This window comes from Rhinolophus ferrumequinum, chromosome 7, assembly GCF_004115265.2.
Source record: "Rhinolophus ferrumequinum isolate MPI-CBG mRhiFer1 chromosome 7, mRhiFer1_v1.p, whole genome shotgun sequence".
NCBI lineage: Eukaryota > Metazoa > Chordata > Mammalia > Chiroptera > Rhinolophidae > Rhinolophus > Rhinolophus ferrumequinum.
Window position 1 is genome coordinate 49,021,085 of NC_046290.1, and position 22,830 is coordinate 49,043,914.

General features: G+C 42.2%; 1 protein-coding gene and 1 pseudogene across 1 annotated transcript; one reads left to right on the forward strand and one right to left on the reverse strand.

The window, feature by feature from the left end:
* Positions 1–205: 205 nt before the first annotated feature.
* F2R (coagulation factor II thrombin receptor) lies at positions 206–15,181 on the forward strand. Its single transcript, XM_033111160.1, has 2 exons — positions 206–525; positions 13,787–15,181. Exons 1-2 carry the CDS (start codon positions 435–437, stop codon positions 14,980–14,982), a joined length of 1,287 nt encoding a protein of 428 aa, XP_032967051.1. The 5' UTR covers positions 206–434; the 3' UTR covers positions 14,983–15,181.
* LOC117025289 (60S ribosomal protein L12-like) lies at positions 7,210–7,771 on the reverse strand (annotated as a pseudogene).
* Positions 15,182–22,830: the final 7,649 nt, after the last annotated feature.

Genomic DNA, 22,830 nt, shown 5'->3' on the forward strand with positions numbered 1-22,830 from the left:
GGGGCAGGGAGGGGCGCGGGGGAGGGATGAGGGAGGCCGGCGCACCGGACAAGGGGCTCAGCGGCGCCCAGCCCCGGGGGCAGCTCAGCCGCCGCAGAGTGACAGGCGGGGAGTGGGGTCCGACGACCGAGTCCAGGCGCGCAGTCGGCGCCGGGGGGCGCCCTTCCCCGCTCCCGCCACTTGGCGTCCGCCCGCCCCGCCCCGCGGGCGCCCGGCGCTCTGAGCTCACCGGACGCCGCCAGACACGCCGACCCGCGGTGCATCGCTGAGCTTTCTCCTTCTGCCGACCCGCGGTGAGCGATCTGCCAGTCCTCCCGCACCGGTGGGCTGCCGGACCCGGCGGGAAGAGGGGGCAAGCACAGAGCCCGAGCCTCCCAGAGGCGGGGACAGTCTCCCGGAGCAGCGCCGCGCGGAGCGCGCGGAGCCTTGGGACAATGGGGCCACGGCGGCTGCTGCTGCTCGTCGCCGCGGGACTCAGTCTGTGCAGCCCCCCGCTATCCGCCAGCACCGGAGGCCGCAAGCCAGGTGAGAGCGGCCCCTGGTATTCCCTCCCTGCCCTCCTCCGGCCGGGCAGCTGGGGACCTCCGCGGGCTTGGGGCGGGCGGGCGGGAGGAGGAGGGACGCTGCTGGGTGACTAAGTGGGTACAGGTTGCGCTTTACTTGGGGGCAGGGATGCCCCTGACCTCCCCTTCTGCTTCAGTTTCCTCCAGAAGCAAAGTAGGCGTTTGGGCTGGGATCCAGATTCTCCCTCAGTCATCATACCAGGTGGGGCGTACCCATAAGCCACTCGCCCCGCTTCGCGGGCTCAGCTGAAGCCCCTTTACACTTGGTTTGGGAGGACGCACGGGCCTCCCACAGGGTTGCATATGGACGAAGCAGAGGTCAGGTTTCCTGGGGAAGCCTCCTTCCATTTGTTGTCACTGTGTGGCCTGTTTCTCCCAGGACCACCCCAAAAAGAAAGTCTCACGTCGTTCCACCAATACCTAAACGTTGCGGCCTTTTAAATATAAAATGGAGAACCGCGCCTACTGAAATTTTGTTTTGTTGGAATTGTTTTTCTTGCACATTTTACAGGCGAGGAAGGTGGTGTAGAGAAAAAATTCAGTCTTTTGGCACGTTTAGTAGAAAACAGTACCAGTAGCCCCAGCACGGGGCTTGTGTACAGGAGGAGCTCATGATGCGAGTTGGGGTTGTAGAGTGATGATAACAGTATAGCCGCCGGGCGCGGGTGATGGTGGTGGTGGTGGTGGTGGTGGTGGTGGTGGTGGTTGGGAGATTTGTTTGTTTGCTACCTAGAATCCAGTCTCCCAAGTGAGTTGAGGAAAGAGATCCCTCCCCTGAACCTGGCTCCCTCAGACACCATGGAATTTCAGTATTTGGGTTTCTGATCAGCTGCAAGGAGATTGCTTACTGGAATGTATTTACCACCAGCAGTGTACTTTTAAGTATCTGGCTACTTGAGGGAGTTAATGTATTTTCCAACATCTTTAAAAAAACAGTGCAGAGAAGTTGGTTTTAGCCTGCAAAGACACTAGTTAGAAAGTGGGGGTGGTGGTGGGGGAATGTTTTAATATCTTTATAGCAATAATACTTTCTAAGCTTTCAGCCACGTCATGGAGAAAAAAAATTCTAGATGGTTTTCTTTTTCTGTTATTTGTGAAAGATTGTGTGCTCTTATTGTTTTCAGACTGGAAATAGTGTGGTGCAACAAGATTAAGAGGTGACAAAGACAGCATTTTTTCTGTTCTCCATCTTTGCTCAGGATGAGTTTTGAGGTGATGTTTTGGGAAAAATAAGAGCCTCAGATAGAGGCTCAGAGTTTTGCAGCAACTAGCCAGCCTGCTGTGACTAACATGAGCATTAGCTCTTGGAGTGTTTGGGGAAACATTTGAGGTCTCCTGGGAAATTGTGTATAGTGAATTTTATTCTCAGACAAGCCCTGAAGAATACAAATTTTTGTTTGAGATTTGGGCGATGGAGTGGAGAACAGGTTTATATAAATGCTGCATCCATTGTAGTCATCTTTCCTCACGGCAGCCCCAAGAAGATGTTTGGCCTGATCGGGAGTGAAGTTAAGGCTACTGTTTCTGCTACGCCTCTTATTTTCTCACCAGTTTAGATTGTGCATGCTAAGATGCAATGCTGATGTAGACAGAAAAGTAACTGAGCAAACATTCGTTATCTATACTGGACTCTGGAACCACTTTGGGAGGGAAAGAAGAAAGATGAGAGAAGAAAAGGAACACATTAAGTGCCATATTCTGTGTCAAACCCTGGGACTTCAGATGATCTCATTTCACTCTCTCAAAACACCCTGTTAGGTGGGTGTTTATCCCCATTTGCCAATTGTGAAACTAGCTAAGGCTCAGACAGTGTACCAGAATTCCGAATGAAGGAGGGGGCTTTGGGTGCAGGCAGTAAGTGGGGCCTTGTCTTTAAAGCATTTGAAGTCAGTAATAAAAAATAAATCTCCTTTATATTATCATCATCGTGTAGTGGCAATTCTAAACAATGTCTGTCATAACCAGCTTTCTGTGATGAGAGAGACTGTGAGGCCCCAGGCACAGGAAACCCCTCCGGCGCTGGCCAGGCCCATCAATTTGAGCCTTCTCAAAGCACTCTTGACTTTTTGTCCCCACTCGTTTTTTGCATTTCCTGCATTGTCACTTTGTGGGTATGTCATTTCCCTGGCTAAGATTATAAACTGCCATTATCCCCAGGGAGTCTAGACCAGATGTTCCCTCAGCAGATATTTATTGAGAAATTCAGAAGTTCAATACCCAGTTTACATTTCATTGTCCAGGCAATTTAAGTGAGATGACTTGCCTTCATCAAAGAGGGCCAGTGTACCAGAGGTGATATTTGTAAATTGTATAAGGATCTGGAGGGTGAATGGGTTCAAGAATGGCTGATAATGACTGTGGCAGAGGGGGTTGGGTGGGAGATGCCACATGCTGCCCTCCTGCCCACAGGGTCAAGCCCAATTTCTTAGCTTAGAGTGAGGTGCCCCTCCTCTTGTGATTGGGTCTCCAGCCTCTGTCCAGCTTTCCTGATTACAGATCTTCCCTCCATTACACAATCTATTACATTACCTGTATTTCAGCCCCACATTCTAGTTCCTCCCCCAAGGAGCTATGCTTTTTCTGGCTTCTGTCCCCCTGCTACTCCCTCTGGCCAGAATGTTCTTCCCACACCCTACATGTTCACATTTAATTAAAAACAGCTGCCTTAAAAATAAATAAGTAAATAAAACCAGCTACCTTATATCAAGAACGCCCTAAGCCAACACCCTGCTTAGGTACGTTACACGTACTCTTATTTATCCTCATAGCAACCCTTTGAGTAGGTTTCATCCCCATTCTACAGGTAAGGAAAATGAGGCCAGCATGTTTACGTCACAAGTCTACTTAGGAGTGGAACTGGGATTTGACCACAGGCCTGTCTCCTAAGTCTTTCAGAAATGCAGTCTTTCTCTACCACCCCCTATAGAGAAGAAGCCATCCAGACCCCCAGCCCCTCTTATGGTAGAAAAGTAACCCTGCTATGCTCCCCAGGACCCCTAGAAGGCAAAGTCTGCACCCCATTGGCTTAGTAGCCCAGGCCTCGCACAAGGAAGTGTTTAGTAAACATTTATGCATGGATTGTGGTACCCTGCCATTTACTTTAGAAAACGGATGCTAAGACCGGGCTATAAATAGATCCTTATCATGAATGTTAAGTAATTGGCTGTTACTGAGAGACTGTGGTCTTCCACCCAAACAAAAGACGCAACACTGAATAGTGATTCTGCTTTAAGCAGACCAGCAACCTGTGAAAGTCAAATTTCATATGAACCAGCAAGTAATTTTCTACTCCAGTATCTTAAATCCCCTTTTATCCTTTTCGCTCCCTTTCATTCATTCATTCATTCATTCATTCATGGTTTTGGCTTTATTTTTCAAGGATATATCAAGATAGTAGGTTCCCCTAATTTGTCCATTTCTTCCTTTGTGGGGGGCATTTTTGAGGCATTCTCAGCCCTTTGTCAAGGCATATGCTCCTGTCATCTCCGCTGGTTTCGTTTCCACCCCTCCCTTCATCTTTCTAATTCAGCATTTCTCTCTCCTTTATGTCTAGGCAGATCAGTGTGGTGTGAACCCTAACTTGCAGTTTTTCAGCAGCTCTGAATTTGCTCCTTTTACAAAGTACTTCTGGCCAATCGTCTTGCCTGTGTATCTCTGCCCCTTCCCTCCTCCCTCAGTCAGCTCCCCTTTGTTCTTATCACCCTCACTAACTGCAACGCAGTTGAGCCTTAAGCTGGATTTCCACTGAGACTGGAGTCACCAAGCCCTGCGTTTCTAATCTTCCCCTTCTCCTCATTTGGGATACACATCCCTCTTTTCCCTTGAATCAGTCTGTCTTCCTTCCTTCCTTTCTCTCTCTCTCTCTCTCTCTCTCTCTCTCTCTCTCTCTCTCCCCCCCCCTTTAGTTTTTAAATTGAGGTAAAATTTACGTACCATAAAATTTACCATTTTAGAGCATACAATTTACTAGTTTTTAGTACATTTATAGTATTGTGCGACTACTACCTCTGTGTAGTTCTGAAACATTTTCATCACCCGAAAAGCAAACCCTGCACCGATTGAGCCCTCAACCCCTATTCCCCTCCCCCTAGCAACCACTAATTTTCTTTTTATCTCTATGGGTTTAACTCTTCTCCATATTCCCTATAAATGGAGTCATACAGTAAGTGGCCTTTTGTGGCTGGGAACCGCCCTTGAACTCGTGTTCATGAGTGCCTGGGCTCCCTCTGCGCTGCGGGATGCTCACAAAAACACCTTAGAAGAGTCATTAAGAACCACGGCCTTGCTTTAGTTTTGACTGATGCTAGTATTGAGGACGCTGCAGTTCCAACACTCAGAATTTTACTTGTTTTCCTGTTTTGTGGTTTCTTTCATTTTACCTTTTGCCCTCTCTGTCTTAGGCCTAGAACTGTCAGAATAAATAGCTCTATGTGTAGGCTGAGATTTTTTTCTGGATCTGAGCTTTCATTTCCCTCAAATACCCTCTCCCACGTTGACCTTGTAATGTACTTGGAGAAACCTCCCTGAAGTTATGCTCCTTTCCCTCCGTCCCAAGGCACCTCATGAAGTTTGCCATTTAAAAGGCCATCACAGGCCTTTATACATTACAGGCCTTTATACATTCTTTTTCTTTCTTTCTCTTCTTTTTTTTAAATAAATTTTATTGGGGAACAGTGTGTTTCTTCAGGGCCCATCAGCTCCAAGTCGTTATCCTTCAATCTAGTTGTGGAGGGCGCAGCTCAGCTCCAAGTCCAGTCGCCGTTTTCAATCTTTAGTTGCAGGGGGCACAGCCCACCATCCCATGCAGGAATCAAACTGGCAACCCTGTTGTTCACAGCTCGGGCTCTAACCAACTGAGCCACCTGGCCACCCCCCTTTATACATTCTTCATTTGCTTTCAAAAGAAGCTGCCTTTTGAAATAACAGGAACAATCTGTAATTAGCACTTGAAAAGAAGCTTATTTAACTTTAGGAAAGGACATTATATAATCCATGTATATGTGAAGTCTTGATGAATTATAAGTCAGATGTTAAAGTATTGTAAAAGAGTGTTTTCCAGTTTGTTTGTGTTTTTGCTAACCAACAGTAAGAACTGTAAGAAATACAGTTTTCATTATGACACAGTAGCTGCGTGTGTGCAGTAAATATTCATGGACAATCATCGTGTATATATAGATAGCAAACAAAAGTTTCACCAGAAAATACTCAATTTTGCCATATGCATTTTCAGCATTATTCTATTTTTTAAAATTCTTACTACAACCCTGTAAATTGATTTCATAACCACTATCAAGTCTCTACCATCATTTAAAACCTAGCACAGCAGATACTGTGACTTGCCCTGTCGTTGGCAGAATGGAAGGTCTGGTTTGCTTTACCAGAAGAGTTCTGCTTTCCAGGAAGTGTCGTTAATGATTGTTTTTATCATGTCTGGAATCCCCTTTGTTTGAGTTCAGGTTTACAAACTGCAATAGGACACGGGTGGGGTTGGGATGGACACAGCTCTGTATCAGAGGAATTGGTGATTATGACCATCGTTGACTGTGAATTGGCTTTCATTTTAGCCTGCTGTCTTGGAGAGCAGAGAGCACTGAGCTCAAGGCCTGTCACTTGTGGGGAGCACAGGCCTGGGGGAAGGTGGGAAGCAAGGGAGTCAGAGTAGTTCACAGATAGAAGCCTGCTAGTGTCCTACCCTCCCGTGTCAGGCCCTGGCCTTCGGGAGGCTCCAAGCAAGGGTCCCCCACATTTCCCTCAGGTCATCTTTGTGCCTGCAATGGCCTTGGGTGCACTGGCGATTACACTTTCTGGTTGTCTTTACTTGGTACTTCCTTGTAACCTCCCCTTTGCCAGCTTCCTCCTAGGTTTGCTTTGAAAGCCCCTCCAGGATGTGGGATAGGAGGAGAGGCAACCTCTGATACTGGCAGCTTCTTAACTGTGCTGTCAGTGTTTACCTTCTTCTACCTTTAATTCTGGCTTTTACCGTTAATCTCTTTTGCAGCAGAGATTTTTGTCCACTTACTGTGCTTGCTTCCGTTTGATCTTGAACAATATTTTAAAGATTTCTATTTCCGTGTTGTCCTTGAATGTCCCTCTATTACATCTGTCCTTTCTGTGAGGGCTGGGTGGTTGGTATGTGGTTGGTGTGTTGCCAAGGTCAGTAAGACTTCTGGCTTCACGGGGAACAGCTGGGAGCATCCCCCACTTAAGTTATACGTGCACATGGCCGTGTACTGCCTGCTACAGTTAAAAGGATGGGCAGATTCATTTGTTTGGTGAAATTCTCAAAAAATATATATATATATAGGGGTGACTGGTTAGCTCAGTTGGTCAGAGCGCTGTGCTAATAACCCCAGAGTTGCCGGTTCGATCCCCACATGGGCCACTGTGAGCTGTGCCCTCCTTTAAAAAAAAAAAAAAAAAAAGTAGTACTCTTTTAGGAGGAGATCCTAAATTCACAAGTTTTTTTAAAAGAGACAGGGTAGTGTGGTGTGGTTCAAAGGGCATAAGCCTTGGGGCCAGGCATATCTAGGTTCAAATCTTGGCTCCTTCACGTACAGGCTGTGTGACTTTGTGTTGTTGTTGTTTGTTTGTTTGTTTTTGCCATTGATTATCAAATGATCTTGAATTGAAATATTTTCCTTTGCAGTCCTTAACTAGCCGGGCATTCCCCGGCACCACTGTTGATGTCACCTATGATGTCATGAGGGTGGCGGCCATCAACATTGCAGCCCACAGATTGCCGTCCCCAAGATCTCTTTAGTGGTTCCAGAGAGTTCTCTAGCTAAAAATTGCTGCTACATCTGTCAGGCAGTGTTAACAACCTCATCAAAAGTGATATTTCCATGGTGCTCAATGTTTTTTTGCTTCTTTCTGTTTCTCGGTGATTCTTTGAGGTCTTTGATGATCAGGTCAGAGGCAGAAGGTACCACCTCAGTCTGGCCCTGTCTGTTCTGAATGGTCACTTTCACTGCAATCCTCATACCCTTCCAATCACTGGTTGCTTTGGTAATGTCATCACCAACCTTTTTTGGAAACAGACCCAGGGGCCCAGTCTTGGGGGCCAGGGCAGACATGGCACCGACTTCCCCCCAGTGCATCTCAGGTATATGACTTTGATCTCCTTGGGGCTGAACTTCAGCAGCATGGTGGAAGCAGCTGGTGTCAGATGAACCCGGATTCGGGACCACCCAAGAAAGTTGCACTTTGGCCTCCTCGAAGCCAAAACTTTGGATTAGCCTCTCTGTTCCTCCATGTTGTCCATAAAGTGAGAATTATAATGTTTATTTCATAAAAATGTCAGTGCTACATGAGGTAAGGTAAGTGAAGTACCTGGCACATAGTAGGTGCACAACAAATGTTAAATGTTTTTCAGACACCAGTTCTTCCATATTCCAGAAAAGCCTTTGAGGAGATGGGATAAAATGAATTCTCTAAATGTAAAACTGTGTTCCCACAAACATTCAAGAATTTTTTTTCCCCTTCAAAACTAATACAAAGGAAAAACAAAAGCAAAAACCCTTTCCTTAGTTTCTAGTGGCAAGAAAAAATGCAAAAAATTACGTTTTTTTCTGTTTTGTTTTGTTTTTAAATGGAAATTTTCAAACATATCCCAAAATGAACACTTTAATTACACCCTCCCCCAAATATCTTATTTCATCTGTACCCTCCTTTTCCTCCTCCCTGAACTGGACAATTTTTAAAGCAAATGCCAGACGTATCATTTCATCTATAAATATGTCATCATATATTCTTAGAGATAAGAACTCTTATTTTCACATAGTCACAATATCATTATAACACCTTGAAAAAACAAAATTTCTTTTTTTGCTTTTATTAGCATTTATTTGATGCTGAGTTTACTCTCAGGCCATAAGTTTTTGTTTCTTCAGTTTCTTCTGGGAGATGTTTTTCTTCTGTGCACCCTCTCTTCCGGTTTAGGAACAATCTGCTCTTTTCCAATGAGGACCGACTCAGTGTGACAGGGGGAGCTCATGTATGGGTGGACCCGCTCATGAGCTCTGTTAAGTTCTGCACCACATCCTGGGAGCTTTGTTCACCTGGCTCTGCTCAATGACCAGAGAGTCTACATTTAAACCCTTAAGTTCAGCATTACTCTCTGCATTTTTAAGTACGTGCAGTAAAATTTCTGCACCCTTTTCGGGCCACCCACCCTGCGTCCAGCTCCACTGTTTGGCCTGGCCACACCTCCCAACTCCACCATTGTAACGATGGAATGGCACACGTTGCTTTTGTAACATGACATCCTTTAGATACTTGGTGGCTTTTTGGATATGCATACCCCTGATGCCTGGGCAGTTTCACGAGGGTCCTTAAAATGAACCCGTAGATTTGAACCTTTTGATTTACATGATTTTGTGGGTTCTCTGGGTCAAGCAAATAGCGAACCATTTTCAGAGGTCATTTCAGGCTGCTTTCGGGAAGAGGAGAACAACAATTTCTTAACATCATGTGCTATTCAATCACTGTTCAAATTTTACTGATTGTCTCATAAATGCCTTTTTACAGTTGGTTTATTCAAATCAAGATCAAAGAAGGCCCACCGTTACATTTGGTTGATATGTCTCTTAAGTCTCTTTCAATCTATAACTTTCCCCCTCCTCTTTTGTTAATTGCTGCTTATTTGTCAATGAAATTGGGTCGTTTGTCTTACAGACTTTCCTACATGCTGGATCTGGCCAGCTGGGTCTTGCAAGGTTGTTCAACAGGTTCATGTGTCCTCTGCATTTCCTGTAATGTGATAGGTGCATTTAGAGACGTAATCAAACACAGGTTTGGTTTTTTGCAAGATTACCTCAGCAGTGGTGCTGTGTACTTCCTATTACATCACCTCCACATTGTCTCTCTTTCTGAGATTGTAGGATTACTCAAGTGGATTCAGGTATTGTCAACTTGATCCAGCCGTTATAAAGTTCTCTTATCACCCTTTCTCCTAACAGTTTTGGCAACTACTGTTGATCATTGAACTAAATCCATTATTTCACTACAAGCTTCAAAATGATGCTTTTCTAAATCTGTTAAACTGTCTGTTTATAAGCTGGAATTATTTTGTAAAGAACTTTCTTCTCTCATTGACTATTTGGTTTCCCTGAAATAGTTTTTATATACAAATGGCAGAATACAATGCTTGAATCTTGCCTTTATCAAATGTTTAGACTGAATCCCCTAATTTCTTCCAAAGGTGACCAAAAAAATTTTATTTTCCTTTGAGTCTCATTATGAACTCATGAATCTCAACATATATGACATGTTTCAAATGCTTCAATGCATTTCCATCATTATTCTTTTGATTAATTGTCACACCTTGGCCAGTGGGATCCCTTTCAGATTGACTCCAGAGTCTTTCTTACCTGATCCTAATATTCTCTGAGGATGTTCAAGGCTCATCTTGTGTATTTCCTACCCCAGATCTGGGACCAGCCATTTCTTTAAGGAGCCTTGGTTCTTTCCACTGGAAAATGGTGTTCGTCTCCATTTGAGGCATTGGAGCTTTCCAATGATGCTGCCGTTTTCCCTTTGATGGAGTTAGTATGTTTCTGTTATGTTTCCATCATCCTCTTCTTTATTTCTCTTGAGCTTGTAGTGTTGATTCATTTGTGGAGAAGTGCAGGGTAGGGTATGACTATCCTGCTCTGTGTGCAAATGTGGGCAACGTCCTGGAGCTTCTGCTTTGCTAATTCCTAAAAAGCCGACAGGGAAGAGCCCTGAGTCAGATCCAAGGCTGGCATGGTGTACATCCCAGGAAGCCTCTGGTCACCAAGCTGCTGCCAGGCCAGATCTCATCAAAGTCAGAAAACACATGGCCTGATTGACTAATGTTTTTAAATCTCTAGTGCTAGAGAGTCCATATTGAAGCTATTTAGCAATATGTTAATTAATAACATATTCAATAACAACACTACTTAAGAGTCATTTAGAGAAACCGAAATTAAGCGAAACTTAGAAAGAAGTATGAGAATTGATTTTAGGATCTAATCTGCTTTTTTGTGTGTGAAACCATAGTTGAACAACAAGAACACAGATGAATCACAAGCGCGTTTGGCACACTGACAGGCCCTTTCTTCTTGACCTGTGAGCTGTACTAGGACTGGAGGAAAAGCGATACTCAAACTCGAATTTCAGCCTAAGGGGCTGGAGCTATTGGGATATATCTAATCATCTAGAATTGATTTTATTCTTTTTTTGATGCTGGTACATACTTAACCAAAAAACAAATTTGCTGGCATTCTTTAATTCCACAAAAGCTTTCAGAATATCAAAACTGTAGTGACAAGAAAAGGTGACACCTTAGGCAATAATTAACAGATTATGCATTCTTATGGGCTCCAGCCTATAAAAATTTCATGTTTTGGTGGGTATTAGTGTAAGTTAGATGCATCACAAAGGGAAGAAAGTGATGCTTCTGGAAGAGGCTGTGAATTTGAAATTTGATTTACAGCTCTGAATGCTGGCGCTATACACTTGACAACCTGTTCATGTCCCTCGTCCTCCTGTAAGACTAAGCAAGAGCAGCCTAGATTCCATTTTAGTTTAAAATAATCAAGAATGAGCAAACAATTGAGTCTAAAAGCAAGCTACATTGAAGTGAGAGGGGAAAGATAATAATTTCTTACACTGATTAATTTTTATAGTTTACAGAGTGAATGCATGTTCAGCTTCACACAGGGTGCTCCTGCCTGCCAGATTTGTAGGCTAGACACGTGTTGGAATTCTATTTTAATGATTCTGAGACTGAGTTCAGAAAGGTTAAGTGACTCCTGGCAGAGCCAATATTAGAATGCAAATCTGTGATTAAAAGCTAATTTAAGGAGCACCTACCATGTACAGGGTGCTGGAGACTCAAAGATGAATAAGAACAGTTTCTTACCCTTGAACAATCTACACATATCTGTGTACTTAGAGGCTCGTCACTAGAAACATTTGTCCTTTCCCTGTGACAGATCCCCTGCTTGGCCACCCCTTCACCCTCAGGGGTCCAATCATGACTTTGCTGAGATAGTTTGACCTCACCCTTTTCACTGTCAGGCCCTGTTCTGCTACTGTCTCTTAGTTGATACTACTCTAGCTTTCCCTTTCATTTTGGAAATAGACGCCAATTTATCATATTTTATTTTCTGGTTCTAGAATTTCTGTTGATTGGTTTCTTTGCTGATATTTTCCATTTTTCTTTTCATCCATTTCAATGAAATATTTTTCTTTACTTCATTGAGCATCGTTGTAATACAGCCTTTAAAATTCTTATCTGCTACTTTCAACAGCTGGGTCATCTTGGGATTGGTTTGCATTGTTTTTATTTTGTTTTGTTTTTTAGACTGGGTCACACTTTCTGATTCTTTTTATATCAAGTTATTTTAGATTGTATGCTGGACATTGTCATACAGTAAAGACTGGATTTTGTTTTATTCTTCCAAAGAATTTTGGTGTTTTTGCTTTAGCGGGCAGTTAATTTGGTTGGACTCACACTGCAAACTCCCTCATGAGCAAAAAGTTCAAGTAGCATTTCTGTTCTTTTATCTTTAGCAGAGCTGCTTTGCATTTTCCCTGTTCAAGCCTAGTTGAAGACTCACCCAAAGCCTGGGGCAGAATTTACATTGGAATTTAAGGTTGTCCCTCCCTGGGAATCTCTCTTTACTTTCCATTGTCTGTGATTGTGCTGAACTCTGCCCTCTGGTTCTTCAGGCCAGAAAGACTGGGATTTCTATCTGAGTCTTAGCCATCCTTTAAGGCACTGATGTTGACCTCTCAAGCTAAAAGCCACAGGAAGCAAGAGAAACTCACTGGGTACCATCCTTTCTTTTAAGATTCGTTCCTCCCCTCCCCAGCTCTACTCTGTGAATCTAAATGCCTTCAGGTCATTGATTTGGGAGTGAAGGGATTTGTAATTTTACTCCAGAGTTTGTAATTTTATTCTAAGAAATGGTTGGGTCTGGTAGGACCTTACAGAGCCACAGCAGAATCAGAACTGTCTCTTTTACTGCATTATGCCTCTCTCTAAGTTTTTGTCAGCAGGAAGGTTCCCCTACTGAAAAATAAAATCAAAAGTTTGAAAATTCACTCCACTTATCCCATTTCTAGCCAGTTTTTAAATTCTCTAACATTACTTTTCCATGACATGTATGTCCAGCCTTTGTTGTGAACACTCCCAGTGATAGAGACTTTGCACTTCCCCCACCCCCGGGGGGTTTTTCTCCCTACTCCCCAGCTTCAGAAGCCCAACAAAGGTTCTTAATGTCGGAATTTTAGCAAAGTTCTTGGAAAGAAAAGCTGGTTGCATTCCAGTGGCTAAGTGTTGCATTTCTTTGATGAACATTTCAAGTAGATGTTTGTGGTGGAAGAAGGTGATAAAATGAGGAAGGATGCAACTGAACCTTTATTTTGACTTCTGGTTGATACTCAAAAGAGTCTGGTTGGCCTGGCATCTGCCTCGATGCATGTAGCATTCTGGAACTGAGCTGAGGAAGGCCATCGGCCTCGAATACCTGTTTCTCCGCTGACCTACTGAAGAAGGAGACAGGAAGATGACTCAGGTGGTAGGTACCTTGTAGTTATATTAGAAGATAACCCAAGAGACTGTGGTTTGGACCCAATGTGATGAGAGATTTGGAACATTCTACTGTGTAGACAAATTAAAGATATTAGAGGAAAACTACTGTCACCTGGATAATGGTCATGGCAATTGGAGCCCTCGGTCCTACTCTGAATTTGCCTCTCCATAACCTTTAGGAGGTCTCAACTTTCTGTGGATTTTTCCATTGAAAAACTCATCCAATTGATGAGTTTCAAGAGGTGCTGCAAACTAAATGGAGAAAATGTACATGTGAAGGTATATGGAGGTAAGAGAAGTCATATAGCCTGGGAGTGATTCCTTTATATAGATGGTGGCTAGTGTAGAAAGTATAGTATCAAAATCACTGCTTTTCTCCCTCCTGTCAGGTACAGCTGCTCCTGACATCTGCAGGCCAGATCTCTGAGAGTGTATCATTCACCTGTGTCTCTCTGAGGGGCAGAGTTTTAAACGTGTTTGCTTGTGCCGAAACATAATGTTATACAGTATTCTCTAATAAAGTCTGTAATCCATTTGTGCTTCCCCTGCTCTTTACCACCTACTCTCCTAGTAAGAAAACAAAAGGCAAAAGTGAAATGTACTCTCTACTTGTCTCTTTGGCCATTTTAATTCATTTTCTGTTTTTAAAAAAACTTTTCAGAGTTAAAACCAACAAATGCTTCTGCAGCTCCTCGGTCATTTTTTCTGAGGAATTCCAATGATGGATATGAACCATTCCTACTGGATGAGGATGAAGAAAAAAATCAAAGCAGGTTAACTGAAGACAGATTAAGCTCCATCAATCAAAGCAGTCCTCTTCAAAAACGACCCCCGGTGTTCATCTCAAAAGATGCCTCAGGATATCTGACCAGCGCTTGGTTGACTCTCTTTATCCCCTCTGTCTACACTGGCGTGTTTGTAGTCAGCCTTCCTCTAAATATCATGGCCATCGTTGTGTTCATCTTGAAAATGAAGATCAAGAAGCCTGCCGTGGTGTACATGTTACACCTGGCCACAGCAGATGTGCTGTTTGTGTCTGTACTCCCCTTTAAGATCAGCTACTACTTTTCTGGAAGTGATTGGAAATTTGGGTCTGAAATGTGTCGCTTCGTCACGGCAGCGTTTTACTGTAACATGTACGCCTCCATCATGCTCATGACAGTCATCAGCATTGACCGGTTCCTGGCTGTGGTGTATCCCATGCAGTCCCTCTCCTGGCGGACTCTGGGGAGGGCTTCCTTCACTTGTCTGGTCATCTGGGCTATGGCCATCTCCGGGGTGGTGCCTCTTCTCCTCAAGGAACAAACCACCCAGGTGCCAGGGCTCAACATAACCACGTGCCATGATGTGCTCAATGAAACCCTGCTCGAAGGCTACTATGCGTATTACTTCTCAGCCTTCTCTGCTGTCTTCTTTTTCGTGCCGTTGATCATTTCCACAGTCTGTTATGTGTCTATCATCCAATGTCTTAGCTCTTCCACAGTTGCCACCCGGAACAAGAAGTCCCGAGCTTTGTTCTTATCGGCTGCTGTTTTCTGCATCTTCATCGTTTGCTTTGGACCCACAAACGTCCTCCTGATTCTGCATTATGCGTTCCTTTCTCATAATCCCTCCACAGAAGCCGTCTACTTCGCCTACCTCCTCTGTGTCTGTGTCAGCAGCATAAGTTGTTGCATTGATCCCTTGATTTACTATTATGCTTCCTCTGAGTGCCAGAGGTACCTCTACAGTATCTTATGCTGCAAAGAAAGTTCTGATCCCAGCAGTTATAACAGCAGTGGTCAGTTGATGGCAAGTAAAATGGATACTTGCTCCAGTAACCTGAATAACAGCATATACAAAAAGCTGTTAACTTAGGGAAAGGGACTGCTGGTGAGTTAAAAAGAAAAGGGTAAAAGAGCAAATAACCTGAGGATTCTATTAGTCCCTGCCAAAAAGTATTTACTTTACCATCTAAAATAACAAATGGTATGATTTGCATACCTCCTTCTTATAAGAGCCATTAAGCATATTTGTTACTTACAGAAAAGGATAAATGAATATAAAACAGTTATTCCAAGACAGTATTTATAGTGCTACAATAATAACTGAATGTCACTTTTTGGTATATTTAGGTGACTTACTGTACATATGTGTGTATACATATGTATGCACACACTTGTATCGGTTGCAGTACAGTATAGAATAGGCACTTTGAAACCCTCTTTTTTTCGCCAGAGATTATGAAAATAAACTCTGATTCTCTGATTTAATATGCAACATTTAGGTTGGTGGAGTTTAGCCCTGAACATCTAAAGATGCCTGTCAATAGTGAGGGATTCTGTAATTTGGACTTACACAGCTTTTACAAGTAAGCGTATTTTGAAATTGTTCGATAGCTTTAAGTTATTGAGAGATAAGACTTAGTTTGTACTATCTGTTTGTAGAAAAAGTTTTTCATTTTAAACATATCAAAGTTTGTATTCTTTAAATTATAAAAATATGATATGGGTGGCATTTTCCATTCACTTTTCTTAGTAGTTAATGAGATGATTTTAAAAGCATTTTTTAACCCCGTAATGAGTATCAAGTACAAAAGTCCTCATGGATTTGACAAAATGATTTGAAAATTAGGTTGAAATGTTTTTTCCATATGAAAAGATGTTAACATCAAACAAACAAAGTAGAAAGTTGCAAGGCAAATGCTTACCTATTTAAAAGAAAAAACTATTTCCAAATGCCATAACTTATATTAAAGTACATATTATAAGTAGAAGCTAGCATTGATTTTATTAGTTACTATATTCATTTTACATAAAACACAGTGGAGATTTACTGTCATTGTTTATTCAGTTTGTATATATTAAAATACCTCTGACTTAATATGACTATTATTACTGTATTATCAGTCTGTACTTATAAAATATTATGTCACTGTTTTTAATGTTCTCTCTTTTTAAAACATATATGTAACCTATCTTAATAAACATGAGTGTTTGCTTGGTATCTGTTTGGAATAAATTTTTATTGTATCTTGCAGGGTCCTGGCAGGAAGGCCAGTCTAAAGGTTTAGCTGAAGAGTATTTAATGAAGATGTGATTTGCAGAGGTATGGACAGGGTTAAGGTAGCCAACGGGATGATGAAGCGCTTTGGGGACAAGCAATTAAGGGCAGCTGTTACCACCCAGCTCAAAGGGGATGGGGGAGGGAATACACTGACCCTTGTTCTCTGACTTTTTGCCGGTGTACGTCCCATTGCTCCTCATCTTAAACCCAAAGGTCAAGAGAACCTGGGTGACATAGTCCATAAAGGTCAACTTCTTGGAGCGTGGAGAATAAATCTGGGGGTCGGGAGGAGAGCACCATTTCTACCAAAGGCCTTGGGTGATTAGCCTTCTAGGTCTTTTTTATTTTTAATCCCCTCTTAGGAAAATTCCAGGTTATATCATTGAGCGTATGTTCAGATTCCTGAGTTATAGGCATAGAGGACAGAGTCTGCAGTTCTTTCATAGTAAAGAGAGAAACAAATTAAATGTCAGAGCCAGGACGACGTGTCGAAACCTGAAGAAGGGCTGCCCTTGAGTGACAGTCTTTTGCCATCTAACATTCTCGGGGGTAAAAGGGAGGAAAGGAAATTAAAAGCAAAATGGCAAGTATCTCTGAGAGTTGAAAGTCAGTCAAAACTTCTGTGATAATGTATTTCTAGATTCATAGCCAATAGTAAAATCATTTCAACGAAACAAGAATTCTGTTAACACAGAATTTTTAAGTTAACACACAGGCTTAAGTTTCTTAAGTCTGGACTCTTCACAAGTGTTTCAGGAATGGATACATTAAATGAAGTCAGCCCAACTCATGGCCACCAGAAGTAGGATCCCCACTCTAACCAGAAAGGGACCTTTCAACTTTTCTATTATGTTTCAAAATATGTTTGAATCCAATAAACACACTTGGATTTTCTTAACACGACAATGTTTATTTTTTCCTCCAAGTCAAAATAGGATTTTTAAGGAAATGGAATACTTGGCTGTTGAATATACATGTGGAAATTTTTAGGTTGTACTTCTGAATTTAAGAAATTAAGAAAAATATTTGCACGTTCTTTAGGAAGACTTGAGTTCTGAGAGCAAGTGGAAAATGGTAAGCAGTATTCATGAGCAAGCTTTTTAAATTTTTCTGAGGCCTGGACCCTCCACTAGTAGCTATCTTCATCTAGGTGTCATAGTAAAAATTAAGGAGAAAAACAATACCCAGCAGTAATTTCTTGGCAGAATTTGCATAGCTGTGTGGCTGTTCATTTCAAAATTACTAGACCAAATGTTCACGGAGAGTAGTTGACCACAGAATAAACTTATTTGTGTTTTATGAAGGAGATGCAGTTTAGTAAGCTGCAATCTAAGCAGAGGAGAAATGCTCCAATGCTGTGATTCTGGAGTCCTTGAGACCCTTTTAGATGTACAAGGTCAAAACGGTCATAAAACACTAGACATAGTTTGCCCTTTTTCGGTCTGATTCTCTCATGAGTGTAGTGTTGAGTGTTCCGGAAGCTACATGTCATGTGATAGTGCAACAGATTGAATGATGAAGCAGATATGAAAATCTGTCTTCTTTTAAGCCATCCATTCATGGATTTGCAAAAATATAAAACAATGCAACTCTCCTCATTCAATCATTGTGGAAAAAATATTTTTGTGAAAAATGTGATATTTATTTTAATGTGTAATGAGTATTATTTTTAAGTGAAAGAAATATTTTTAAGTTATTTATTTTAATGTTTAATATGGTAACTGTTGGTAGATATAATCAATGGTTTGCTGCTAAACCAGATCTCCAGGGTGGGGGGGAAGATTTATAGCTTTTGCCAATTTCCATAGTGTAAATACCCCCCCCCCGTTACCAATTTGAAGCTTCCAATGGTTTTACAGTTGGCTAGAAAAATTCCTCTAATGCTGAATTTTTATGAGCTGGTACAGCTGACTCCGTCTGGCACACCACTGGATATAACCTACATACACGAAAACTCTAAAAAAAATTTTTAATTTTTTTAAATTAAAAAAAATTTTTTTAAGTGTATTAAGGTGTCCTGAGCCAAAAATGTTTGAAAACACTGCTCTTATGCAAGACTTTTTAGTTTTTTTACCTTCAAGAAGACATAGAAACTGGTTATAATTCTAAAGCACGGAGGGGTGAACAGTTGGCTCACAGCTGCAGGCCACCACATTGGGTTTCTGGCAGCCACACAGTTGATGGGATCAGTATCTTGGAGCAATAGAAAGTGATTCAAGGCATAAGGGCCAGTGTGGCCTAGATGTTGGAGAGTGGTGTGTGAGGCGTGGTTTCCATCCAGCTGCTGTGAACCACCCAGGGTGCGTGCCATCACTATAAAGTACACTTCAAGTTCCATGCTTCTTGTCATGGAGACTGTTGACTGCATGCTGCTCTTCTGGAAACACAGAAAACCAGAGGGCAGATTCAGCAGTGTCTTGGAACTTAAATAACAGAGCATATTTCTACCTAGCTGCCTATGTGTTTATCACTTCAGGAAATGACTCATAAGCCCCAAAGAGATTAGCTTCGAAAGCTGCATTTCTAGTATCCTGAAGACGGTGGTGGTAGGGCCAGTCTGGCTGTTTTGCCCCTCTTAATAACCACAAAACTGGCCATTTTAGTGTGCTGCTGTGTGACTCACCCAGGGTAGTAAGGATATGACCAAAGGTGGGATGTATTTAAGGGCGAGAACTCAATTGTTTTGTGTGTGTGTTTGTTGTTTTGTTTCTTATCCTGAGGTACCAAGTTGCTTTTGAAGCTGGCTGACACAATGCCAATTTTTGTTTTGTTTTGTTTTTTTACTATACCCTGTCTTCTAGGAGCTAACAGGTTTTGGGATTTAATGATAATATATAATAGCTAAGAAGCATGGAATTTGAAGACCTTATATTTTACAGTTTTATCAACTGTGCCTTATTACAAGAAAGCAAGAAAGTTTTAGAAAATTTAAGTCAGTTCTCATCTCTGGCAGCATATGGAATCACTGGAAAGCTCCTAAACATTTCCAGTGCCCAGTTCCCCTCTCAACCAATAGGAATCCGAATCTTCGGGGGCGGGGCCTAGGCATATTATTTTCAAGCTTGGCGATTCTAATGTATCTGCCAGAGTTGATACCACTGCTTTAAGATAGTGCTTCTCAAATTTAACATGCATTCGAATTATCTGAGGATACTGTTCAACTGCAGACGCTGATGTACCATTTCCCCAAAAATAAGCCCCAGTTAAGATCTCAGCGAGATGGGCACAATCAGTACCTTATCACGATGTTCCAGAAGATGACATGACTGTATTTGAATAAATGTAGGTTGTTGTACATGAAAAAATAAGACATCCCCTGAAAATAAGCCCTAATGGAGCAAAAATTAATATAAGACCCAGTCTTATTTTCAGGGTAACACAATAGTAGGTCCGGGTGAGGTCTGCAATCTGACAAATTCCCCGACAATGTGGACATTTAGGTTCCTTGGACCCTACTTTGAGTAACAGGGCCCTAAGATACGGCCTTGAGGCAGAATTTGGCCATGTTGGAGATCTGAGCCCTCAGAAAATTCAATTCTCATGTCCTTAAAATTATTTCCTGGAGCAGTTTTAAAAATTGTGAAAGGGGATGGCCGGGTGGCTCAGTTGGTTAGAGTGTGGTGCTGATAACACCAAGGTTGCCGGTTCCATTCCCACATGGGCCACTGTGAGCTATGCCCTCATTAAAAAAAGAAAAAGAAAAAAAATTAAAAACTGGTAAAATTGAGGCAATTTTAATGTAGCAGTAGTAGTATAAGTTCTTAATTAAAATTTATTTTGGGTGATATTTATCTTGCTGTATATTTTCTCCCCTTTTGAGTTCTTTTCTAGGGGGAAAGATAGCTTAAAAGGGTCTAATCTCATACAAAAAACCATTTCAAAAAAGGCTGGTGGTTTAGTGGCAACCAGATTCCTGTTTATAAAGACAGTTCCCAGCAGATAACAGCAGTGCCTGATTACCAGAAAGCAGATGTGGATATGTTTGTTGTCTCTGTGTTTAGCTGAAAAATGGTGACCTCAGGGACATGCTGGAGGTGGAAGTCAGCATCAGTAGCTTCAGTCTTGCTGGAATGAGTAGCTCTGGAAATCCTTAGGAAAATGAGTCAGCCCAGAGGTCATCCCGAGGGGGTCCATGACTCCACTGGGCAGAGGGGAAAACAAAGATTTAGGAAGTCGACGCTGGGAACACATGTTTGCAGCACGTACAATAAACCTGAGGTAAATTCTTCATTACTGAAGCCCTGTTACAACTTAATGAAGAAACCACTCAATGGTGAAAGGAACTAAAATGTACAGAAAAAATTGTCGCATCTCAGCAATAATCAAATAGCTGCAATTTAAAATACGATAGCACTGGGGCCAGCCCGGTGGCTCAGGCAGTTGGAGCTCCATGCTCCTAGCTCCCAGGGCTGCTGGTTCGATTCCCACAAGGGCCAGTGGGCTCTCAACCACAAGGTTGCCAGTTCAATTCCTCGAGTCCCGCAAGGGATGGTGGGCTCCGCCCCCTGCAAGTAAGATTGAACACTGCACCTTGAGCTGAGCTGCCGCTGAGCTCCTGGATGGCTCAGTTGGTTGGAGCGCGTCCTCTCAACCACAAGGTTGCCGATTTCAACTCCCGCAAGGGATGGGGGCTGTGCCCCTGTAACTGGCGGTGGCAACTGGACCTGGGGCTGGGATGCGCCCTCCACAACTAGGACTGAAAGGACAGCAACTTAAGGCTGAATGGCACCCTCCACAACTAGGATTGAAGGGACAACGACTTGACTTGGAAAAGGGTCCTGGAAGTACACACTGTTCCCCAATAAAAGTCCTGTTCCCCTTCCCTCTGAAAAAAAAAATAAACAACAACAACAAAAAATATATAAGATAGCACTGGCGTCTATCTAATGAGCAGTGATTTTTTTTTCTGTGATGGTTATAAACTGCTCTCTAAGGAAGAAGGGAAAGAAGGAAAATATACATACCAGCAAAAGGAAGACAATGCCGGTGGACATGCTTTAGGAAAGCAATAATACAGATTTCCTGGGCTCTATCTCACACCTACAATAGGAATCTCTGTGATGGCACCTGGACCATCCACATTTTAAACAAGGAACAGGGGTGATTCTTATGCACAACCAGCTTTGAGAACCACGGAACTAGTGTTTAAAAGAAATCTCTGACCTACTATATTTTGTAGTCAGCAAGCAGAAAACCACATTATATCTGTTAAGATGCTAAAGTTTTTCAGAATTATGCTATGAATTATCATGTCTATCTGCAAAGTTAATAGAGTATTAGATTCTCTAGGTATTTCCCCCTAGATATTTGCCTTAAATATCAGACAGTATCCATTGAAAGATTTAGCCGCACAAATAATTGTCTCTCGATTATTTGCTTTGTATGTATAGAAACAGATACCGTCTCCTCTAGATACAACTCAATTGTATCTCTACAACCTACATGAATACAACCTACATGTATTCATGTAGGATTTTTCATGTATTTTTTTAAATAGGTAACACTCATGGTTCAAATTTTAAAAGAACAGAAGAATGTACAGTGAAAATTTTCCCTCACACTCTTCAGAGGCAACCTGAGGCAGCCTGTCATCTCTTCAGAGGCAACCACAATTAACAGCTTTTTTATGGTGTTGGATGTATTTAAAAAACAACCTGGAAACTCATTCCTTTCATGGGGCAAAAGGAGAATATACAATAGGCCCCTTTATTTTAAAATTGTATCTTTGCGTTTTAAAAACTCCTGTTGACACAGAGACATCAGTCAGGCATTTCTGCGTAAGAAGCCACATAAAACCCCAGAGGCATATAATAATGAACATTTAGTGCTCATGGTCGGAGCTTGTCAGCTAGGTAGTTCTACTGCGATATCTGGGCACCTATTCACTGATTTAGGAAGGCCTCAGCTGGGCTGACTGGAATGACTTGACTGCTCCACGGGTCTCTCATCTCCAAGCATGCTATGGCAATGGCAGAGGAGCAAGAGACAAGAGGAAACGCAGGACGTCTTGAGGTCTAGGATTGGAATTGGCTCATCCTCACTAGTCACATCTGATTGGCCGTACTCAAGGGGATGGAGAAGTAGACACTCCTTTAGTGAAAGGAATTTCAAAGTCACTGGTAAAGGTATGGTTATAGGGAATGAGGAAGAATTGAAGGCCATCGGTGAAATCTACTAAACACGATGTCTAAAAACATAATGGCCTTAAAGACATGGCTTAGCCTCCTGGTACTGTACTTGCATACCAACATGGCCATGATTTCTGAAGATCTTTCCGTTGTTTAAATATTTTTAAAATATCAACAGAAGGATTATAAAAAACATCTCAAAGCCCTGGGTCCTAGACTCAGCTCACATAGCACATCTTACCACTGTTATATGTGAAAAGAAGAAAAGATGAGAACTGACCCCAGGGGAATATCTGAGGAAACACGAAATATAATGCTTCAAGTCCTACCAAAGAACAGTAGGGTTTTAATTAAAGATTTGCTCTTAAATGTCTGACTTCCTCTGACGGGGTGCTGATGTAACAAGCTACTTGGGGAAAAACAGTGTGACCAAGTCTGGTTTTCACTTTTCTGTGTCAACATGTTTTTTGAGTTTATTTTTAGTGTTTCAGTACTGATTCAAATCTTTGGATTTTTAAAATAAAAATAGTCG